Source organism: Mesoplodon mirus (genome assembly GCF_964341445.2).
Source record: "Mesoplodon mirus genome assembly, chromosome: 3".
Lineage (NCBI taxonomy): Eukaryota > Metazoa > Chordata > Mammalia > Artiodactyla > Ziphiidae > Mesoplodon > Mesoplodon mirus.
This window is the reverse complement of record NC_138978.1, coordinates 15,188,557-15,213,169: the sequence shown is the minus strand read 5'-3', so window position 1 is coordinate 15,213,169 and position 24,613 is coordinate 15,188,557. Positions and strand designations below refer to the sequence as shown.

General features: G+C 53.2%; 1 protein-coding gene across 1 annotated transcript; it reads right to left on the bottom strand.

Moving 5' to 3' along the window:
• Positions 1-726: 726 nt before the first annotated feature.
• Positions 727-23,239, bottom strand: FBLIM1 (filamin binding LIM protein 1). Its single transcript, XM_082615838.1, has 9 exons — positions 23,154-23,239; positions 19,397-19,494; positions 18,696-18,965; positions 13,144-13,319; positions 12,463-12,580; positions 10,008-10,177; positions 7,376-7,554; positions 6,435-6,552; positions 727-2,233 (listed from the first exon to the last, which is right to left on the bottom strand). The coding sequence occupies exons 3-9, from the start codon at positions 18,943-18,945 to the stop codon at positions 2,120-2,122; spliced, it is 1,125 nt and encodes a 374-aa protein (XP_082471964.1). The 5' UTR covers positions 18,946-18,965; positions 19,397-19,494; positions 23,154-23,239; the 3' UTR covers positions 727-2,119.
• Positions 23,240-24,613: the final 1,374 nt, after the last annotated feature.

Sequence of the window (24,613 nt, the reverse complement as noted above, 5' to 3'; positions counted from 1 at the left end):
GGTTGATGGGCTTCAAAAGGACCGTGGAGGAACGCTGACAGGAGTGATGCCTAAGAACTGCCAGCCAGCACCAGACGGTACAAGGGACTCAAGAGCTTCTCAGAAACCTCACCGGCCCAACACTTCTATCCCAGCAATCTTCTATGATAGATACTAGTGTTGCTCCCATTTTAGAGATGGGAAAAGCAAGGCTCAGATGATTAATAACTTGTCCACACTGTAGAGCAGCAGAGCCAGGTCTGAGACCGGGGTCACCTGCCTCCAGGTCCAGCGCCCTTTCTGGCCCCGTATCCTTCTCTCCGGAGCTGCGCTCACCAGGCCCAGCTGGTGGTGTCCGAGCTGCAGCGGGCGAGCAAGCTCACGGGCAGCGTGGCCCATGTGCAGAGAGCACATCCTGAGGGTGGTGTTGACTCTGCTAAAGGATCTGGTGGCCTTAGAGGGCCTCCTGCAGGACCACCCTGGTCACCCAGCAGCCACGTCATTGCTGGTGGGTGTGTCCAGGAACTGCACCCGCGAGCTGGCCAGTGTAAGTCTTCATTGCTGGGGATGAGGAGGGACAGGAGCTTCTTGACCTGCTGAGAAGAGCCCCAGTTTGGGGGCAGGGGATACAGGCACTTGCTGGACACTCATGCCACACTGAGCAGATATGTTCAGACATTTTTTCTGGTGCTGCTATCAAAGGCCAGCATTTACCTAGGTGAGGTCTTAGTTGGAACACAGACAAACTTCGAATAGTTATGCATTTATTTTCATGTATAACTAGCACATCATGTGACTGCATGGATATATTGCTTAGTTAACCTAAGACTAAATCGGTGAGTTAAAAAAAAAAAAAAAAGGATGCTGAGTTAAAGAAAATATTAAGGAGATAATAGAATAGGAGGTCCTTGTATGATAGAAATTGTGGAGGTATGGGAAGGCCTGGAGCTTGTGACTCGCTGCTCTAAGCTTCGTCGGGCAAGAAGCTGTGCTCTGGTTTGAAGCCCTTAAGGGGCCCTACAGAGAAACTCTCCTGGTACTTGGAGCCCAGGGCATCCTCCTAGGAGCACATGGTACATCGAGACAACCCCAGGGAGGAAAGCGCGTCTTGTTCATGTTCTACAAGATGTCTTAGAAGTTACAAAGCAACAAAAATGATTTTCCTTAAAAGAGAAAAAGAATCTTCTAGGTGTGGACTTGAGAAAGCAGTGGTCACAGGGCAGCCTGGGCTGGAGGGCCCGAGTAGGGGTTGGGGGACACCCGTTACTGTCCTGGAGGAGTGTGTGTGTATGTGTGTGTGCGCGTGCGTGTGTGCACGGCCGTAGTCGAGGCTGCTGCAGGAGGAACACTCAGAGCTCCTGTACTCTACTACCCAGCATACAACAGGCACTCAATCCATGTGTGTTGAATCACTGTTGCACACAGGAGGTGCCGGAAGCCAGGATGCAGGGGTTGCTGACTTCCTTGGGTGTCAGCGTGTCATCCTTTGCTCCTGCCTCTGCTGTTCAGGTTCATGCCTGGGTCCCATGTCAGCATGACATCTCCCCAGTGTGGGAAGTCCATGGCCATGCCACCAGCAGGTCACAATCTTGTACATTTATGAACAATGGAAGGCATTTTCTTTTAAGATTCCCACCTCCCCTCCAAAAAAATCCGAAGAATGTTTCTCATCACTTAAACTTCAAATTTTAAAAATAGTGCTTTTTAAGGGACTTGGCAGTTTTCCTGAAATAGTTCAGTCCTGCAAGGCAGAGCTGGTCTCAGCTACCCCCAGAGCTAATGTGTCACTGCTAGGGACACAGGGTGCCACCTAGAGACTCACCCCAACTCACCCCTGGAAACGGAGGTCAAGGCCAGTGCTCAAGAGGGGCCAGAGTCGTAGAGATGGGACCCCCAGGCATGACACTCATGGTACGGAAGCCTCCCGGTGCCCAGAGGAGAGAAGGAACAGCTGAGAGTCTAAAGGGCGCTCTGAGCTGGGAGGAGGCCTGGGTCCTGGACACGAGGGGCAGGCCTGCAGGCTGGTCCCTGTGTAGCTCGGAAGGAAAGTGTGCAAGACCAGGTCAGGAAGGGAAACAAGTTGGGGAGGGACCCCGAGTGGGGCTAGTGTGCGACCACGGCCCTCAGCCCACGGGTGCCCTCAGCAGCACCCCGCAGCACTCCGCTTCACGTGGCACGGCTTGCAGAAGAGACGGTTGTTCAGAGGGTAGCAGCCTTGGTCCGTGGGCTCCACAGACAGGAGGATCCTGCAGTCCTGCGGGAACAAGGCACACGTGGATGGACCCCAGGCCTGAGCACTGCAGCGTGGAGTCTGTGCAGGTCAGACTCGCCACCATCCACTGAGGAAATTAACTCAATCCGCTGAGGGGAGAACCGAGGACACTGGGAGAAGAGGGGGCCCTTTGGTGGAGAAGCCCCCTGAGGGATCGTGGAAAGGGCTAGAAGGGCCTTAACACCCTCCCCCTGAGGTCCGGGGAGGGGTGTGGCCTGCCTCAGGTCACACAGCTGGTTCCAGAGCTGGGAGAGGATGGCGTCTCCAGGCTCGGAATTCAGGGTTCTTTTTGTTGTTCCACTGCCTGAACAGCTTCAACTCTAGCACAAACCTTAATATCTCCAATTTTCTAAATCACCAAAAGATTTTAGAACGAGGAGGATGGGGATTTGGGGCCCAAACTTTGCCAAATTCACCATTCTGCCACAAGCCCGCACCTCATCTGGGCCTCACTCGGGCACACGCAGGAAATAACAGGAACAATTAATGTCCAGAGACCCAGCTCAGGGCACGGCTGGTGTCCCCTGGAAGCTTCACTGATCAGGACAGAGGGGTTGGTCTCCATAGAGACAACTTTGGGGTCACGAGTGCCATCCTGACCCAGCTTGGCCAGCTGGGGAGGACACCCTTGTGTGTCTCTTCCCTGGAACTGCACCTCGAGTGTCTCAAGGGGACTCTGGGCTATTTAATGCCAGGACCTGTGCTATTCCTAACAGCCACTTGTTCAGCATTCTGAGAGCACCAAGTGCCAAACCTAAAGTCCCACAGGGGCACATGTGACCTCTTTTAAATGAGAATCAACCACAGCTGAGTCGCACAGTTTGCGAAGGAGCTGTCGGGTGGCAGAAAGCTGGCCAAACCCAGCCCAGAAAAACACAGGGCAGAACCACTTTTCTCACCCTCAGTTTCCTCATCTTAAATGGAGACGGGAACTCCCATATCGAGAGATCATCATTAGGATTAAATAAGGTGATGTGCATGAAAGCATTTTATATATTAAAAAATACTAGCCGAGGGCTTCCCTGGTGGCGCAGTGGTTAAGAATCTGCCTGCCAATGTAGCAGACACGGGTTCGAGCCCTGGTCCGGGAAGATCCCACATGCCGCAGAGCAATTAAGTCCATGTGCCTCAACTACTGAAGCCCGCGTGCCACAACTACTGAAGCCTGCATGCCACAACTACTGAAGCCCGCACATCTAGAGCCCGTGCTCCACAACAAGAGAAGCCACCGCAATGAGAAGCCCGCACACCGCAATGAAGAGTAGACCCCGGGGCTTCCCTGGTGGCGTAGTGGTTGAGAGTCCGCCTGCCGATGCAGGGGACACGGGTTCGTGGCCCGGTCCGGGAAGATCCCACATGCCGCAGAGCGGCTGGGCCCGTGAGCCATGGCCGCTGAGTCTGCGCGTCCGGAGCTTGTGCTCCGCAATGGGAGAGGCCACAACAGTGAGAGGCCCGTGTACCTCAAAAAAAAAAAAGAGTAGACCCCGCTCGCCACAACTAGAGAAAGCCCGTGTGCAGCAACGAAGACTCAACACAGCCATAAATAAATAAATAAATAAATAAGATACTAGCCAAGTATGAAGGTACTGTTCCCCTTCCAGCAATAGTAAGAAATAACATGGACCACAAAGTAGGCAGGAATGGTGAATTCCCTGGCGGTCCAGTGATTAAGCCTCCGAGCTTCCACTGCAGAGAACATGGGTTCGATCCCTGGTCAGGGAACTAAGATCCCATATGCAGGGCAGTGCAGCCAAAAAAAAAAAAAAAGTAGGCAGGAATGGTGAAAGGAGCATGGATGGTGTCTTGAAACCCATTTCCCTTCCTAGAGAAACAGCACCCACATCTGCTTAGGCCGCTGTGGTTGGAGCCTTACAGCCTGAAATGCAGGTGGTGGAATCCAAACTCTGACTCATGGCAGAGCCTGGGTAATGTTCCCGGTAGCCTCAGCCAAGCTGACCAAGGAGGAGCAGGGAGGGCTTATTTGCTCACCAGCCAGGCCCAGGGAAATGCCAATCACCACTGGATCAAACGTGGGCTATGGCGATAACAGCACTTGAATTTCACCATTGTTCTTTCAAGATGCATTATCAGCCGGACTTTGAACCAGAACAAATCAACATAATCATGAAGCAATGTGTCAACTTCTCAACTAAACTCCCTGGTCACCCTCAGCGAAAATGCTTCTTAGTTCTACATATCTGTTGTTATTATTATTATTATTTTAATTTTGGCTGCATCACGAGGCTTGTGGGATCTCAGTTCCCTGACCAGGGATTGAACCCAGGCCATGGCAGTGAAAGTGTCAAATCCTAACTACTAGACTACCAGAGAACTCCCTACATATCTGTTTAAATGTGAGTAAATAAATGTTTGGAATCACTCACTGGCTAAGAGATTTACTCTGTTACAAACTATTACAGATAGGATAGATAAACAACAAGGTCCTACTGTATAGCAGAGGGAACTATATTCAGTATCCTATAATAAACCATAATGGAAAAGAATATGAAAAAGAATATATACATGTATAACTGAATCACTTTGCTGTACACCAAAAACTAACACAGCATTGTATATCAGCTATATTTCAATTAGGAAAAAGGAAGAAAGAAAAAAAGAGAGACTTGCTCTGGAGTCCCCACTTAGGTGACACCTTTGTCACCATCACCAGAGAAGACAGAAACATCGGTGACATGGAGGTGACAGGAAGAGGTAGGGGAGGGCTCTTACAGCCTCCCCAGCAGGACTGACTATATAATTTGCAGGGTTCAGGAAAAAATGAAAATGCAGAATCCCTTATTCAGAAACGAAGAATTAGGGCTTCCCTGGTGGCGCAGTGGTTGGGAGTCCGCCTGCCGATGCAGGGGACGCGGGTTTGTGCCCCGGTCCGGGAGGATCCCACATGCCGCGGAGCGGCTGGGCCCGTGAGCCACGGCCGCTGAGCCTGCGCGTCCGGAGCCTGCGCTCCGCAAAGGGAGAGGCCACAACAGTGAGAGGCCCGCGTACTGCGCAAAAAAAAAAAAAAAAAAGAAGAAGAATTAAAAGAAAATGACAGCAGAGCTTCAAAGCAAGCACGGGACCCTTCTGAGTGTGGGGCCTGTGCGACTCCCCAGGCATTTCTTGCTGCACCGGCTTCTAACCAGCCTTCCCACCTCACTCTCCCCACTCCCTGCAGCCTGAAGTCCAGACTCCTTCGTTTGGCACAGGGGGCCCTTTCCTTCTCTCTGGCCTCACTGTTACCACACCATCCAGCACTCTACACTCCAGACACACCTCGGAACTTCTACTTCCTCCAGTTCTTCAGGCTGTTTGTGCCACAGTAGGATTTCACAGGCCCATGCCTCCTTTTGGACTTCATTTCCCCTCTCTGAATACATGGCAAACTCCTACTCAACCTGCAAAACCCAGGTTAAGCACTGCCTCCTCTAAAAGAGTGCCTTTGATTGCACCAGCCTTGATCACTTGATCACTGCCTTCTTTGTCCCAAAGCTGATTTATACATGCTCTTTCTTAGCACCTGAAAAGGACATCTGTGGTGTGGGTCTGCCCAGCATCCCTTTCTTCTTTCCAGTGGTTGTATCAATCCCAATCTGTTTCATACAGTCCTGCCTGCCTGGCCCCAGAGGTTATCAGTCATAGCCCCTGGTCACTGATTGGTCAAGAATGGGCATGTGACCCATGTTGGGTGAATCAGAGGCCTTCTTGAGACTGTACGGGATCCCTAGATGGGGTTTCTAAGTTGGAAGGATATAAACCTGAGCCAACCATGGCCACGCGCTGTACCCCCTGCCCCACAGAGGATGCCAGCCCACAGGAAGGGAAAATGAAGCAAACACACAAGAAAGGCAGAACCGAGAGATGGAGAGAGAGCCTTATGATATCATATGATGTCATCAATGATATCACCATCAAGAGCCTCCCCGTTAAGATGCCCTTTCTTGCAGAAAGCAGGTTGAGTATGGTTTCTGTCATTAACTCAAAGAGTTCTGATTAATAGAGCATATTTGTAATTATTTTCATTTTCATTTGTCTCTGCTATTGGATGGTGGGCAATCTGAGAGCAGAGCCCCAACCTGGACTTGTCTCGGCCCAGGGCCTGGCACACAGCAGGCTTTCAACAGGGCTTGTCTGGTGATTGCACAGGATCAACTGCATCTTATTAAATCAGCACTGCTCCACTCACCTCACACCTGTAGCAATTCTCATGGAAGTTTCTTCCCATGCACTCGATTTTGAAGGCATCCTTCCCGTCTCGGGGGATGATGGGATTCTCACAGATGCTGCACACAGGGGCGAATTTCCTAGAAGGAAAGAAACTTATGCTCAGGAGGCGTTCACGCCGACAACCACAGAAATTAGCTGTTAGAGCGCAGGCCAGCTCTGGTTCACCTCCCAGACCTATTTCAGACCCGTTGCTATCTAACTACACCTGGAGCTACAACCACAAATGCCTATTTCTTCCTGGCAGGAGAAAATGGAGAGACCTGTGTAATTAGACCCTGCTTCCCAGGGTATAATTAGCTCAAGGCAAGTAAGTGATGGGAGCATTAGAATTTAAGAAAGCAGAGGGGCACCCATTTCATTTGTCTTGTACTATAGGTCACTGCTTTTTCTTCTTCTTTCCTTTTTTACTAGGCACACCTGTCTCTCCCCTTGGGCAGTGAGCAACTCGAGGGCAGGGATGGGGCCCTGCAGATGTGTGTTGCTACCACTCCATACGGCTCCAGCTCTGAGGGGAGGCACTGCGGTCTGGGGTTTGAGAGCAAGGCCTGGACATCAGGTCAGTGGGGGTTTGAATCACAGCTTCCATACTTACAATCGGGGAGACTTTAGGTACTTATGTACTGCATGCCTCAGTTTCCACATTTGCTAAAACAGAACCTTTAATAGTGCCTGCCTGTAAGACAGTTTTGAGATTAAATGGCCTAAACCCAAGGGGAATTGCTCAAAAAGTGTCAGCTGCAAGCAGGTGCTAAGTCAAACACAGGGTATGTGGAACAGGCAGTCCTGGATTCTGCAGGCCAGCTCTGACCCAGCCCCCAGCACTCAGGCTCGACTCCTCCATCCCACCTAAGCCCCACCCTGTCCTCCGTGCCCCATGCAGTGCATGGACCCCTCTTGTACCTGTAGAAATCGTCCAGGCAGTACACCTCATTCTGACTGTCCAGGGCAAAGCTCTCATCCCCGATGCACCGGGCGCAGGTCACACACGTGAAGCAGGTGGGGTGGAAGGCCTGGCCCAAGGCCCTGATGATGTGCTCCCGGACCACCTCGCCACACCTGCCACACTTCTCCAGGGTGTCCTGGGACAGAGGGCCACTGCCTCAGAGCCATCCCATGGGTGTGCCCACTCCAAGCCACAAGGGGCATCAGACTGGCTACCCACAGGGGCCCAGAAGGCAGAGTTATGGGAGGGGTGCTCACATTCATGCAATTGGCCTGGAACTACTACCCCCAAATCTCCACATTGCTTAGAGGGGATCGAGTTTGGCACATATGCCTGGTATACAGTCAGGAATCCTGCCACGAAGCTATGACTGCATTCTTTTTGTTACTAGGAAATGCTTGAGGCCAGGGTCCATGAGGGCCCATAGGAGAAATTTCTCTAAAACTTCAGAGTCAGTAAAAGGCATTCCCAGAGGAATTGCTGTGCTTTTTATTTTATGGGCGATAAACCTTGAAACTTATTACCCTTTTCCATTTGGCCACTTGGAAGCTCATAGTCCAATTCCATGCTCCACTTTTAGGATGAGTACAGGGGTCTTTCATTCACATATTTTTGGGGTACTGTCTACCTTGATTTTCCTCTGTTTTATCTATTTATTTTATATCTCATGGTATTATACGTATCCTCTAAAAATTTTTTTTTATGTTACTGCGGTAAGAATACCTAATATGAGATCTATCCTCTTAACAACGAAGTTTTAAGTGTACAACATTATTATTATTTTTTGGCCGCACCATGCAGCATGCAGAACTTCCCCGACTAGGGATTGAACCCATGCCCCCTGCAGTGGAAGCACGGAGTTTTAACCAGTGGACTATCAGGGAAGTCCTACAACATTATTATTGACTACAGGTATATGTGCATTCTTATAAGCTGCCTCAAATCCTTTCTGGAATGAGGAGGGACGAGAGAGAGACAGAGAGAGAGAGGGAGAGAAGGAGAAAGAAAGGGGTAGGTATCACTGAGGCAGAACAGAGGGCCTCTTGCTAACCCATCCACCTTTCCCCCTACATGTCTCTTTCCCTTCCTGTTCATCTTAACCTGATTTCCTCTGGACAGATACGTTTGGTGGGGGCAGCATTTCCCCCTGCTTCCTGCCCCCCACCACCCTGGGGGAAGCCCTTGTCTCACCAGCACACTGCTGAAGCCCCTCCTGGCTGCTCCCAGCTGTAAGCCCACCCTCACCCCTTCTTCGCCTCAGTGTCTCGCCCCTGCCTGGCTCCAAGCTGGGGAAGAGTGTAAGGACACCCCCCACTGTCATGTTGATGGGGTCAGAGGGTCAGGGTAGGACGGCCTGGCTCCTTTCTCCTTCCACAGCACCTTACTGCCTGGGATCAGATCATTTTGAGTTTTCTAAATAGTCCCGACTCTAAATATTCTAACACCTCAAATCAGTAGTTTTCAGACTTCAGTGTGTATCAGAATCACCTGATAGACTTGTTAAAAATGCAGATTGCCAGGTGCTACCAATCTATAAGGACAAGGTGAGATCCACTGTACCCCCAGGTGATGCATACGTGGGAGTTCTGTACACTACCTGGAAAAACGCCACCACATGCCACTGGAGAGTTAGCAATTCCAACACCGTGGCATCCAAACTAGCTCTCTCAGACTGTCTTTGGTACCCAGAGATGCCCCGTCACACCGTGCACTGGAATTTTGTGGCTCTAGGTGAGGGAGCTGCAAGACCACGGGCAGGATGGGACTTCCCTGGTTGTCCAGTGGTTTGGACACAGTGCTTTCACTGCCGAGGGCCCAGGTTCATTCCCTGGTTGGGGAACTAGGATACCGCAAGCCGTGTGGCATGGACAAAAAAAAAAACCAAAAAAAACCCCACGGTCAGGGTTCAGAACCAGACAGCCCTGGGGTGACAGTGTAAAAGGCTGAATGATGCCTTTGGATCTGATATCCAGATCCAAAGATATCTGGATCCTAAGCCCTGGAGTCTGCAATCAACCATCTTGCATGGCAAAAGAGACTCTGCAGATGTGACTGAGTTAAGGATCCTAGGATGGGGAGAGTATCCTGGGTTATGCAGGTAGGCTGCAAATGTCATCACAAGTATCTTTACAAGAGGGAGGCGGAGGGAGATTTGACACAGAAGGAAAAGAGATACTGATGCAAGATGCCACACTGCTGAGTTGGAAGATGGACAAAGGAACCAAGAAATATGGCTTTAGAAGCTGGAAAAGGCAAGGAAATTGATTCTCCCCTAGAGCCTCTGGAGGGAGCAAAACACTTTGATTTTGACTCAGTGAAACTGATTTTGGACTGCAGACCTCCAGAACCATAAGAGGATAAATGTGTACTGTTTGAAGGCACCGAGTTTGTGGTCATTCGTTACGGCAGCCACGGGGAACGAACACACCTTGGCTGAGTTCCTTCCCCTCCCTGAGCCTCAATTTCCTTATCTGTAAAATGGGTCACTAGTGCCTATCTCCCCAGATTGTTGTGGAGAAAGAGATGATACCACATCTTCCAGGTGCCCAGCTCAGTGCCAGGCACTTGGGGAACTGCCCTGGGGCTTACCTGGTAGCAGGGTTCACAGAGGGGCCGCCCATCCTTCTGGTAGAAGCTCTGTCCGGCCAGCTGGCGGCGGCAGATACGGCACGTGAAGCACTGGGCATGGTACTGCCTCTTCATGGCCTCCACAGCCAGCTCTCGAGGGGACACGGTCTTGTGGCAGAAGGCACAGACGTCTGGGGTAGAGGAGATACAGGCCATGACCCGCCCAGCCTGGGAGAACTGTACCCAGTCGCCACCCAGCACTGGCCCGGAGTGCCAGGTTTCTGTCTGAAACCCCTGGGCGTTGTAAATGCAGCCTCAGCTCATGGGCAGGGTCATGAGGGGCATTAAGAAGGAAGGTGGGGGGACTTCTGTGGCGGTGTAGTGGTTAAGAATCTGCCTGCCAGTGCAGGGGACACGGGTTCAAGCCCTGGTCCAGGAAGATCTCACATGCCGTGGAGCAACTAAGCCCGTGAGCCACAACTACTGAGCCTGCGCTCTAGAGCCCACGAGCCACAACTACTGAAGCCCGTACGCCTAGAGCCTGTGCTCCACAACAAGAGAAGCCACCGCAATGAGAAGCCCGCGCACCGCAACGAAGAGTAGCCCCCGCTTGTCACAACTGGAGAAAGCCCACACACAGCAACGAAGACCCAATGCAGCCAAAAATAAATAAATGAATGAATAAATAAATAAATAAAAGAAGAAGGAAGGTGGGGGACCTTCCCTGGTGGCACAGTGGTTATAGACTCCAACTGCCAATGCAGGGGACACAGGTTCGAGCCCTGGTCCGGGAAGATCCCACTTGCCGTGGAGCAACTAAGCCCATGTGCCACAACTACTGAGCCTGCGTGCCACAACTACTGAAGCCCATGCACCTAGAGCCCGAGCTCCGCAACAAGAGAAGCCACCGCAATGAGAAGCCCACTCACAGCAATGAGCTGTGAGCTCGTTAATAATAATTAATAAATAAAACCTTACTTTAAAAAAAAAAGAAAAAGAAGGAAGGTGGGGAATTCCCTTGCAGGCCAGTGGTTAGGACTCCATGCTTTCACTGCCAAGGGCCCGAGTTCAATCTCTGGTTCCCTGGTTGGGGAACTAGGATCCCCCAAGCAGCGTGGCCAAAAAAAAAAAAAAAAAAGAGGCAAAGGGTCTTTAAAAAGCTAAAATCAAGACACATAGTGTGGGACGTCCCTGGTGGTCAGTGGTAAAGAATCCGCCTTCCAATGCAGGGGACGCGGTGAGTTCAACCCCTGGTCAGGGAACTAAGATCCCACATGCCGCGGGGGAGCTAAGCCCACGGCCACAGCTACTGAGCTCACACGCCTCAACAAGAGAGCCCGCGTGCCGCAAACTACAGAGCCCACGCACTCTGGAACCCGCCCTGGAGCCTGCGCGCCACAACTAGAAAGAAGAAGAAAAAAAAGACACATAGCGTTAGGACAACTGGGTTGCCATCTGCAAAAAGGTCAAAAGAGGGAACTCTGTTGTGACACCTTACACCCAGATAATTCCAAACATATCAAAGACCTAAATATGAAAAGGGAAACCATAAGAACACTGGAAGAAACCAGAGGAGAATTATTTTACAACCCTGGACTAGAGAAGGCCTTGGTACATGGCAGGCACTTAATAGCCATTTATTAAATAAGTAACACACGGTGCTGGAGAGTCTGTGGGCAGACGGGCACTCCGACACTGTTGGTGGGAATGTAGATCTGGATGACCAAGAAAGACAACTTGGCAAAAATATCACAGTGCTTCCTCTTCTAGGAATTTATCTCACAAACTTGCACACAAGCAAAATGATCAGGTACAAGGCGATTCACTCAGCATTACCACCTGAGCACCTGTCCACAGGCAACTAGTTAAATGCATGTGGTCAGGCCCTGCTAAGGAATACTACACAGCTGTGGAAAAGAACAAGGAGCCTCTTTATGTTCTGATGTGGAGTGAGCTCTAAGACTACAAAGGAATGAAAGCAAAGTGCAAAACAGCACAGAGCTTGCTACTATTTGTGGGGAAATGGGGGAAGGATATATTTGTATCTGCTTGCATACGCATAAGATACCTCTGAAAGGATATGCACAAGGTATTAACAGGTTGTCTATCTGGAAGGAAACTAGATGATACAGGGATGGGGAAGGGGAAAGACTTCGCAGTGTGCCCTTTTGTGCTTTTTATTTTGTACTATGTAAGGGTGTTATGTATTCAAAAAATTACATAGTGAAAAAATTTAGGGCATTTTTGCTATCATGGCAAATTTTGCCGATCAATATTTAAATGGACTTTAGTTATAAAGGAAAAAAGGTTAATGCAATAAAAATAAAATTGATGCACAACTGTAAGGCCCATCACCATACTGTGAGCTGGGACAGACACGGTGGTCCCTGCTCTCCTGGTTCCCCCTGGAAGCTCATGCTGGCCACACAAGGGCCCCTGGGGGTCACACACAGTCCTTCCGTCCCTGTGCCCATACCTGTGGAGGCCTCTCTCTCGGGGAAGCCGACAGGCTCCTCTGGGGGAGGCGGCAGCTCCTCTTCTGTGGGTCTGAGATGACTGGGCCGAGGCTGCAGTGGAGGCCCCTCCACGAGGGGCTGCGGGGACAGAAGGGCAGAAGAGTCACCCAGTGGGGACCGCACACAGCCCTCTAGGCTCTGCTCCGCATCTGGTGGCACCAGGCGCAATTAGCCCCTTTGTACAGAGGCAGAAACTGAGGCCAGATCTCCCAGCTCCTTGCCCTGGGTTCCTTCACCCAGGGAAGTAGCTTCCTTCAAAGCTACTTCCCTCTGCTTCTAAAGAATCTCCTGGAATCAGGGTTTCCCTTGGCCTGGAACCTCTCCCATTTCTACAACGCCTCTGTTAAGAGCAGAGGAGTAAATATGGGTTTTCTATGCAGCATAAGGGATTTAGGTTAGACACAGGGGAATGCTGCCCTCAGAGATGAAGGAGGCACTTAGCGGGGGAGAGGGTGTGGCACCCCTTCTCCAGGGACCTTGAAAACCACGTCTAATTTTTACCAGCCTGAAAGAGTTTTGAAGAGGGACTGCCCTCAAGTAGGAGAAGGGACCAAACAACCTCCAGGCCTAGAACCCCGAAAGGCCCCGACCTTCTCTCCCCAACCCACGGGGCTCCATCAGGGACCAAGGGTTGGCGGTACCTGCGGCGGGGGTGGGGGCAGCTGCTCTAAGTCTGAAATGAGTGACGCCCCCATCGGGGCAGGGGGCTCCTCATCAGGAGGCAGGTACACTGGAGGGGGCGGCGGCGGAGGTGGGAGGAGGTCCAGGTCGGGGAGTGCGTCCTCGCTATCCAGGGGAGGAGGAGGAAGCGAACATCCTGCAACCAGAAGGGGAGGGTGGGTTGGCCAGAGTCTCTGCAGGTGCACAGAGGAGGTGACACTTGCCCAGAAGGCCGTGCAGCATGGTGGCTAAAGGCTCAGGTCCAGGGTCACCCGGACCTGGGTTCCATCTCTGACTCTGCCACTGACTTGCTGTGTGTCCTTCGGCAAGAAACAATCTCTCTGAGCCTCAGTTTGCTCAGCTGGAACATGGGTTTCAATCGCTTAGGGTTGTTAATGAGGATTAAATGAAATGATGCAGGTGAGGGCTTGGCACAGTGGCTGGCATGTGGCACAGGCTCAGAAAACAGTAGCCGCCAAAGCCCTTCCTAGCAAGCCTCCGCTACCTGGGTGTTAGAGCACCTAAAATCCCCGCTGGATGGGCCTTGTGCAGATGTAAGCAAAACTAACCCCCAAGACTGTGGTTCCCAAGGTGTGGCTCCTGGACCAGCAGCATGGCACCACCTGGGACTTTGTTAGAAACACAACTTCTCGGCCTGCCATGCAGCTGCACAGTCAGAAACTTTGGGCTGGCTCCCAGTCACGGGGTGTTTAAAAAGCCCTCCAGGTGATGCTGATGCCACTCAAGGGTGGGAACCACCACCTAGTTAAATAATAGTCAGGTAATGACTATTAGGTGTTGAAAGTATCAAGCAGACAGTTGGTGGCAAACTTTCCAAAGGAAAGGTCCAGCTATCATCACCTGAAGCCACTGATTAACCTCAGCAGACATCAGGAGTCTTCTGACTCGTGTTTTGTATAGGAAGGGATGGGCACCATTGATGAAATGTCCTTATTAAAAAAAATAACCCAAGGCTTCCCTGGTGGCGCAGTGGTTGAGAGTCCGCCTGCCGATGCAGGGGAGGGACACGGGTTTGTGCCCCGGTCCGGGAAGATCCCACATGCCACGGAGCGGCTGGGCCCGTGAGCCATGGCCGCTGAGCCTGCCCGTCCGGAGCCTGTGCTCCGCAACGGGTGAGGCCACAGCAGTGAGAGAGAGTACGCCACCTGCGTACGGCAAAAAAAGAAACAAAAAACAAACAAACAAAAAAACCCAAAACATAAAAAAAAAAACAACTCAAACTAATCAGGTTTCTAGAGTTAACTCCATTTATAATAAATTTGGAAAACAGAGGAGCAAGTTGGATGAGACCACAGGGAGGCAAAGGGACAAATCAAGGTGTGGGACATTCTACAAAAATGGACTCTGTTTCTTCAAGAAGTTAATGGCATGGGAGAGACCAAGAGAGGAGATGTCCCTAGAATTAAGAGATGGAAAAATGACCATATATAATGTATATATCTGTGCTGTCCAGTACAGAAGCCACCAGCCACATGTGGCTATTGAGATGTGCTGGAAAACTTAGTACTAAAAAACAATGTGAAATAGCTCATTAATAATTTTGATAATGATTACGTGCTGAAATGATAATACATTTTATATATTGGGTTGCATAATATATATCATTAAAAGTAATATCATATATTTCTTTTCATTTTTTTCAGAGTGGATACTAGAAGATTTTTAATTACATAGGAGGCTTGCATTTGTGACTTGCATGATGTATTTATTGGCCAGCACTGTTATGGACCTTATTTGGATTCTGATTCAAAGGATTAATCATCTCATTTCATTCTCCTCATTTTGTAGACAAGGAAAAGCTAAATATTCCACTGAATGATACAGCTCAAAAGAAATACAAGAGGGCTTCCCTGGTGGCGCAGTGGTTGAGGGTCCGCCTGCCGATGCAGGGGATGCGGGTTCATGCCCTGGTCCAGGAGGATCCCACGTGCCGCGGAGCGGCTGGGCCCGTGAACAATGGCCGCTGGGCCTGCGCGTCCGGAGCCTGTGCTCCACAACGGGAGAGGCCACAACAGTGAGAGGCCCGTGTACGGCAAAAAAAAAAAAAAAGAAATACAAGACACAATCCATTCCTCTACAATCCAACAGTTAAAAGGCATTTTTATGACAATTCAGGGAAAATTAATTATGGATAGACTATTAGATAATCATAAGGCATTCCTGTTGATTTTGTTATGCATTGTTTGGCCTTGGGGTTATGTAAGAGAAAGGCCATATTTAGAGATGCACCCTGAAGGATATGGGGCTGAAGTGACTTGATTACTGGCATTTCCTTTTAAATACTTCACGAAGGAAAAGAAAAAAAGGAACAGATGAAACAAAGGTAGCCAAATCTTGGTAACTGTTGAAACTGGATGACGTGGGGTATACAGGCTTCCTTGTACTGTTTCCCCTACTTCTGTGTATATTTAAAAGTTTCATTACACAATAACAACCCAACAGCAAACACACACATACACACAGAGGACAGGAGTGGCATGGCGTGGGGCGATGGCGGGTGGGGAGGTGGCCTCCACCCTAACTGCCAGCCAGCGGGAGCTCCTGGCAGGGAGGGAGGAGGCGGGGTGGAGGATCTCCTCCATCCAGGAGCACTCACTATAGTGTAACCCCACCTCCGCAGGCTGCCCTGACAGGGGGCTGTCCAGCTCCCTGGGGAGAGGCAACTGGGCAACTCGGGAGAGAAGCCTCAGCGCAGGGCTATGCCCACTGCCACACTGAAGGGGAGCGCTATTAATAGCGCCCCAGGATAGAGGGCATGGAGGCACTGTGCCCACCTCCTGTCATGGGGGCACAAGGTAGGCCAGGCTCCAGCGAGGTCAGACTGCCCTAGACACCCTGCAAGAGCACAGAGAGAATGTTCAAGGCCCTGCCGCCTAAAGACCTGCGCTCTGGTCCCATTCCCTGCATGTTCGCTGGGGCACCTCTCTGGGTTCAGGTTTCCCACCCATTTGACAAAGATAAGAACCCCTCTGCCCAAGGGCTATACAGATGCGAAGCTTGTTCTAGACCTGTGAGTCTGCCCCAGAATCGCCTGGGGGCTTGTCCAAATGCAGATGGCTGGGCCCACCCCAGCGCTTCTGCTTCAGCAGGTTTGGGGTAAGCTCTGGAAATTTACCTTTTTGGAATTGCGTTTTGAATTTACACTAGAATTTACATTTCCTGGGTGAAGCTGACACTTCGGGTTCAAAGGCCACACTTTGAGAACTACTCTTCTCTTCCGCAAGTCTCACCTATTAACGTCTTTGGACTGGAACAGTCGTTCTCAAAGTGTGGTCCCCAGACCAGAGCATCAGCATTACCTGGAAACATGTAAGGAATGCAAATTCTTGGGCCCCATGGCAGACCTGCTGAATCAGGAAGGCCCAGGGTAGGGCCCAGCTGGCTGTGTTAGAACAAGCCCGCAGGGGATGCTGATGCTGCTAAACTGTGAGAATCTGCTCTACGTGAGCTGACTGACTCAGGAACCAGGTCACGAAGAGACAGCAGGAGAGCTGAGGCCTCTCCCAGGACCTGCCTGAGGTTCTAGACATTCAGCTGTGGAGGGCGGGCAGGTCCCAGCTAGGGCAGGAATTCAAGAGAGAGATGGGGGGGATTTCTGCCAGGATGAAAGGGCTCAAGAAATGCTGGTGGATTCCTAAGGGGACAAGCATAGGTGAGGTGTCAGATGACAGCCTGCTGCAGAGCTGGCTTTGAGCAGAAGGCAGACCCCCAGGGCCCACCTCTGTGTTCTGCAGTCAGACCAGACTCATGACCGCAGCTCACCTAGAACTTATCTCACCCCAGCAGGCCTGAACCCCAAGATTCCCCGTGCTCTGTGTTTGCCAAATTGGCCAGCAACATGCCTGACCAGCCACTGTAAGGCCATCCCGCCCGAGGAAGGTCTAGTCTGTTTTGCTACCACACTCCCAGGATCTTCTGCCTGTAATTCCAATATCCCATGAAAATGTCCAGGAAATGGGCTTCCCTGGTGGCGCAGTGGTTGAGAGTCCGCCTGCCGATGCAGGGGACACGGGTGCGTGCCCCGGTCCGGGAAGATCCCACATGCTGCGGAGCGGCTGGGCCCGTGAGCCATGGCCGCTGAGCCTGCGTGTCCGGAGCCTGTGCTCCGCAACGGGAGAGGCCACAGCAGTGAGAGGCCCGTGTACCGCAAGAAAAAAAAAAAAAAAAGTCCAGGAAAGTTTGGCATTTGGGCAACTAAACTATATTTCCTAGTCTCCCTCTCCCACCCAGAAGGGCCATAATTTTTTTTTTTTCATTGGATCAATGTCCTGATGTGTGAATTTTGGTCATCATGGTCCTGGTTCTCCTATACAGAGAAGCAGCAGGAGGAGGCTGTTCTTGGCATGTGTGGTTAGGAAGGAAAGATCAGTTTAGGAGGCTGCGTCATAATGAAGAAGCATGTTACACGAATATTCATGTACTCTCACGTGTACCCACGTGTGGTCCCTTCTTCCATCTGTTTTTGGCTTCCCATAATTGGCACTTCCCATTGGCCTCTAGGTGGTTTCCATGGTGATGGATGCACAAGGCTGCCTTAGCCTCGCTCTGGGACAGCAGGACACCTGACTAGGCACCTGAGGACTCCGGGGGGTTCACCTGCTTTCCTGGGCTGGCCTCTCGCACTAAGCGTCTCAGTGCCTCCTTGTTCGAGCTGGTGCCCTATCAGACGAGGAGCCACCTCGGGCCCCTAGGTTGTCATCCTTCCTTGCTTCCACCCAACAGTTGAGATTTCACATCACATACATGACCAAATTTCCACCTTCCAGAGGAAGAAACCGAGGCCCAGGGTGAGGAAACAGCTTGCCTAAGACCACACAGCAAGTGAATGGCAGAGCGCAAGAGAAAACAAAACTATCTTTCAGGTCCTTCAACTTGCCAAATTCATTCCTGCCTCAGAGCCTTTGAACTTACTGTTCCCATTTCCCTTCTAGCTCCACTCTGTCATTTAGGTCTTAACTGAGCTGAGATGTTACCTTCTTTGAGAAGCCATCCTGACCACCCCATAAAAAGCTGCACCTCCCCAGCTCTTCACTGTATTCTATTCTAGTAGAGTGTTTGTGTCTTCCTGATGTTATATTTTATGTTTTTATTATCTGTTTCCCCCACTAGGAGGTAAGTTTCATGCAGGCTGAAAACCTTCTCTCTTTTCACATTCCCAGTGCCTGGCCCAGAATAATAACAGTGGGTATTTAGCACTTTCTACATGGCAGGCGCTGGGCTCAACACTTTACATATGTATTAACTCATCTAATCCTCACAAGGACCCTTTGAGGTGGGTACTATCATTATCTCTATTTTGCAGATTAGGAAGCTGAGGAACAGAGAGGTTAAGTGGCCTGCCAATGTCACACAGTCAAGTGGAGGAGCCAGGATTCGAACCCAGGCAGGAGGGTTCCAAAGGCTGCCTGGGACACAGTAGGTGCTCAACGAATGACCTCAGAGCCTGCCATTTCCTCCCCATCTTGGTGATGCCTCTCACCCGGTCTCCCACCCACCGCCCTCACCCTCTTACCTCCACTGGAAAGCTGAGGTGGAACAGCTGGCACCGGGGCTGCAGCCCTGCTGGGGGGTGTCCAGGAGCGGAGCCTCCCCGCAGAGCCAGCCCCGGGTGCCTTCGTGGGGACAGGAGATTCCCGGGGGCAGCCAGGCCGGGCCTCACAAGCTGCCCGCCTCACCTCCTCAACCACAGCCTCATCTCGACGTGGAGGTGCCAGGGTGATAAAGACAGACGAGGCGACCCTCTTCTCAGGCTTTGAGGCCATTGCTTCAGCTTCTGGTGGGGCTGGGGACAGAGTGAAGCGCAGGCTTGGGCAGGGTTCAGGGCATGGCAGGGGCGGGGCAGAGGTGCTCCACCTGGGCACGCAGACACCCCCAGGGCAGGGAGCCTCTCCCCTCCCAACAAGACAGGAGCAGCTACTCCACAGTGCCAGCGCCCCACCCAGCCACGGAAGGGGCTGCGGATGTCCCACAGGGAAAGGCAGGTGCCCACCAGGTGGCTTGGCCACAGGGTGGGACCCAGGAGTCCTGAAGACCCCTCCCCCAGACCTACACACATGGAGAAGCAGAGGGCAGCCCTGCCCTGCTCACCTCACAAACGATTAATTTCCCTCCTCTACGGAGCGTGAGGGAGGGGCCTCTCCTCCAGCTCCCCACTACCAGGGCAGCTGACTGCCCGTCCCAGCCCTGGGCCACACCCCAAGTGAACTCCCTCACCTGGGATCTGGATTTTCCTGGGAAAGCTGACGTCCCCAATGTTCAGGCCAGCTCCACGGTGGGCGGGAAACAGTGTGACTCTGGTCAGAACATCAGGGCTGGATTCCAGGAGGCAACGGGGACAGAAGAACAATCAGAGCTACCATGTACCGAGGCCTGTTCTGTGCCAGCAGGGCCCTGAGCCTTTCTGTGCAGTAACTCACAGATCCTCCCACCGCTGCGGCGGAGAGGGACTACTACCACACAATGACCGTGCCCATCTTACAGATGAGGAAACCCAGGTGAAGAGGCGGAAGTCATCTGTTCAGGGTCACGCAGCAGCAGACCTGGGATCTGAACACAGAGCCACGCTCTTGGCCACTTGGCTCTTCTGCTCTCTCCCGGCCCAGCTCACAAACCAGCATCCTTTTCTCCGCCATCAGAGTCCACATCCAATCCAGTCTTGATTCGATGGCCAGAATGTCGTACTCAGTCTCTGTGATCTCCAAAATCACAGCCCTGGTTCAGGCACAGGGGTAAGGGTGCCTCAAGGATCTCCAAACCTGCCTCCTACCCTGTCTCTGAAGTGATCTTTCTGGAGCATAAATCTGTTTCTCCTCTAGTCAAAAGCCTCCCATGGCTCCCTACTACCTTCAAGAGGAAGTCTAAAGTTCCCTGGCCTCAACCTATTTTTGATCACCCTGGACCACACACAGTTCCTGGACCATCTTTCTCCCTTACTTGCCCTGGCATGTTTCCACCACCTGTTTTTCCTCTCCTCCCTGCTGTCAGTTTTTCCTTAGAAGCCTAGCGCAAACATCACCTCCTCCATGAAGCCTTCCCTGATTCCCGACTCCAGGGCGATTGTCTATTCCACAGGGCAATGACAGCTGACTCACCATCACCCTGTCTGCCCCCCCCCCCGGCAACTGACAAGTGACCTCATCTACCTTCAGTTGTGTCTGTGATGACTGTGTGACCCAAGTCCGGCTCACGGTAGACATCAAAGCATGGATCTGGGAGCGGGGCGGCATCCCCACCAGGGAGAGCCCATTTTCCTTCTCTCAGGTGGTTCCTGCAGAGAGTAGGCTCCGAGGCTAGGGATAAGGTGGGGTCATGGGCTGGGGTGAGTCCACCACACTCAGCTCAGGAATGTGCCCTTTTTCTATCTTACTCTCCATATGGGCCACGCCGACATGGCCCCAGAGCCCGGCCCATAGATTCATGGGGAGGAGAGTAAATAGGGACCCAAAGAGTGAACCTGGAGAGGTGGGGCTGGGTGGGTCGGGGGTGAGGCCCCAAGGGACCCTAATGTGGACTTGGAGCCCAGTGGCCACTCAAAAGCTTCCGTCCACTGGCCACCGTGGGCTCTCTTGGAGACTGATGGAGAATAATAATAACAAAAACAACAACATATGCTCCTAAATTCCTTTTAAATTCGTTTATGTTTGGTTAAAACGTGCAGCTCGTTCTGGTAAGAAACCTGAATAAGAAACCAATATATGAATAAAGCTTTAAAAGTTCTTTTAAAGTATTTCTCTTTTGTTTCTTGTTTTGTAAGTGATGTTTGGAAGTACATCTGCTTCTGTTGGCTGTCCTCGACTTCAATTTCATACTTCGTTACAAGTTTAAGAATCTATTTTTGCAAACAATTTTCAGAGTGCATTTAACCTTTAAATGCAAGAAACAACAAGGGCACTCACTGATAAAGTGCTCGCCCTGTGCCAGGCACTATGGAGAGTGCTTTCCCAGCCTCAAAAGTCACCTAATTCTCAATACAGCCTGAGTTATGCCCCCACTTTATAGATGAGGCCAGGTGAGGCCCCAAGCAAGAGGTTGCAGACTTGGAATTGTAACAGAGCACCATCCAACCTGGAAGTCCAGGGGGTATCCTTGAACCTGAGAGGACACACTTTTTCTTCCCTGGATGGCTAGGGGCGGGGGTGTGTGTGTGATGGGGGGGGGCAAAATTCCCAGGCCTGTTCTTACCCCAGGGTGGCCCAATCCAGACCAGTTATCTGATGGTCAGCATATCCTGGGCTCATCCCCAGAGACAGCTGAGGATGCCTCCTCTGCCTCCCTCCCCTCCCGCCCTGAACCCCACTCCATCCCAGCCCACCCCCGCCGGGAAATCAGATCTGCTGGTTTCTCAGAAAATGTCCAAGGCGAACATCCCAGCACTGAGACCAGATGTTCACAGCTGGGCAGCACTCCCCCACCCCCATCCCTCCTCTGCGGTTCCAGCAGGGACTTCAGGCCCCAGGGGAAGGGGCCGGGCTAGGGATTTTCAAAGCCCCGTCAGTCAGCCCCGGGGAAGGAAAGGGAGCCCCGGCTTCCCCCTGGTTCCACTGCCCCCCAGGTCACCCTAGTGTGGGGTGTGGGTGAGAGAGCCCCCTGTGGGGCAGCCTCCCCGCCAGCCCAGCCCAGCCCAAGGGACCCTCGGCAGCCACCCTTCCTCCCCCAGAGGGCAAATCTAAGACCCAGCTGGGTAAGCAGAGAAAGTGGAAACAAAGGGAAGGAAAGTCATTTCCTGTCAAGAGGAAGGAAGGAGGCTGAGATCCAGCCACCCAACCAGCCGGGCTTTCGGCTGCGGCCCAGGGCAGGGCCCGGGCTGGCTGAGCCGGAGGGCCTCCAGGGGTGGGGTAGTCTACCCCACCTCACCCCTGCCGCCACACTGTCCCCTGTCACACTCCTTCTAACCCCCTCCAGAACCCTCCGGAACTACCTTTAAGCTGTAGCCTAGGCTTGACTGGGAGCTAAACTTTGCTGGAGGTGGGAGTGAGACTGAGCCCCACGCCCCCTGCAGGGGACCTTGCAGCCTGGCACAGGAGGTCGCTCTTCCTTTCCCCCACCCCGGGGAAGCAGAGGAGGCACAAAGGGCTGAGTTCACCCTGGGCCCCCTCCTTCCTGCTGGGCGACCCCGAGCAGGTCACTGAACCTCTCTGGGCCTCAGTTTTTTCATAAAGTGAGAAGAATGAGGTCTTTCTGGAAGGGTGCCTGAGAGGATAAAAGGAGAGGGGGTACTCAAAATCTTGATACTTGGTAGGTGTCAAGAGAAAGCTAACTGGTTAGTCAGCCCCAGAGGGGGAGGAGGAGCCCCTGGGGGGCTTGCGAGGACCAGGACTTAGCTTCCATCATTACGAAGAGCAGGAATCTGGGCGCTGCCCACCCTCTTCCCGGGGTCCTCAGATCCGGGCTGCAGGAGGACCCAGGCCAGGATGCCCCAGGCACACACCTTGGGGATCGCCCAGTCCCACCCCTTCCCAGCCCCCGAGAGGATCTGAGGCCCAGACAGGGGCAGCCCTGCGGCCTCTCCTTCCCCTCGCCTGACCCTGGCCGGGTAAAGGGGTCCGGAGCACCCCGGAGCTCCGGAAACCCAGTGTCCTCCAGCCAGCAGCCCGGCGGGGCGGCCGGCCGGGTCACTGTGGGGCGCTGCCGGGGACTTTAATTCGATCCATGTGCGGGACGCTGTCCTCTTTGTGCGGGAGCTTCCGCCCTGCCCATCCCTGCTCTCCGCGTGCCGCTCCCGGGCAGGGATCCCAGCCCTCCCCCCCAGAACTGCCCTCCCTCCTCTCGGAGGACAGAGACCGAGGGACTGAGACAGAAGGACAGCGCCCGCGGCCCCTCGTCCCGCGGGCCCCCTCCGGGAGCGACGGGGCTGGGGTCCCGGCTGGGGAGCAGGGTGGACGCAGGCCGAGGGCTGCCCGTGCTGTCACCTGTCTGTCGCCGGGGCGGGGACGGAAGGACAGTACCCCCACCCCACCCCCGCCCCGCTTACCTGGGCCGCCCGCGACCCCGGCGGCTCCGGCCGGTCACCCGATCGAGCAGAACCGGGAGCGGCGCGGCGCCTCCCGCCCCTCCGCCCTCCCCGCCCCCTCGGCTCCCTCCGCCCCGCCGCCCCGGCCGCCTTACCATAAAAGGTGAAGCTTGGGGGAGGGGGCCGGGATTCCCGCCGGGCGGAAGCGGCCCCTACCTGCCCCCCCACCTGCCCGGCCGCGCCCCGCGCCACCCCCTCCCCGCTCCCTTTGTTCCCTCGACCACTCGTCCCTTCCCCTCGACCCAGGCCTGGAGGGTGGGAGGCTTCCTCCTTTGTGAACCCAGAGTGGTCCTTCCCCTCCCCCTCCCCCAGTCACCTGGGTTGGTGGCTCCACCAGTTTGGCCTGGGATCTCCCCAGGTCTTAAGAGTCAGGTGGATCTGGATTGAATCATGTGACCCTAGGCAGTCACTCCACCTTCCTGAGCCTCAGTTTCTTCACCTCTAAAATGGGGGTAATGACCTGTCTGGGCCTTTAAGCCCTCTGCAGGCGGGTCCTTAGAGTCTTGGGGGGACAGGCTCCTCCAGGAGGCCTGGTCGACAGGGCCCAGCTGGCAATCAGGTCACCCGGTTTGCCACCCTGGGCCCTGTATCTGACCCCCTCCCGCCTCCTGCACCCCCACCCCCCAAACGTGGAATGGGGAGGGAGAAGCCGAGGCTGGGCTCTGGGGCAGGAGATGGAGCCTGGATGGGCCGCCTGAGTCCCTGGAGGCCCAGGGAACATTGCTGGGAAAAGGAATCTGGGTCTGATTCAGAGGCAAACAGATTGTTCTTTTGATTAAAGCCACAGTGGCTGAGGCCAGAGGAGCGCGGGGACCCGGCGCCATCTGTGGGGCGGCCAGGCAGGGTCCGGCTCCCCTCTGCGGGCCCAAAGCTGCAGTCGTGCTGGCGGGGAGGCTCCGGGGCTGCTCTTGTGGGGCCCACACTCGTGGGGGTTGGGGGGGAGCTGGACACCGTGTCCCGCGCTCCTCCTTCTCATCCTGCCTCCTTAAATCCCTCACCTACGTCTTGTCACCGCTCCCGTCCCCCTTGTCATCCCTTTTATCATTCGATCCTCTCAGCCACTCTACAATAACAACAGAAATAACAGTAGCTGCCGTTTATAGGGGCTTTCTATCTGATGCTCGGCCTACACACCTTTCCATTTAATCCCCGGGAGAGCCCTATGGGAAAGGGCTGATTATCCCTGCTTCACAGACAAGAAACTGAGGCTCAGAGAGGCTCAAGGTCACACAAGAGGCAAGTGGAAGAGCTGGATTCAAACCCAGACCAGCGGGTGCCCCGGGGCACACACATTGCCCTGCGGTCCCAGGGGCTGGTACAACTGCCACCCTTCAAGATGGGAAGAGAAGTGACTCCCTCGCTTTTTGGCAGAGGGAGGTTCACACTCAAGGCTGCCTGAGCCCCTGCTCAGGCTCATTCTC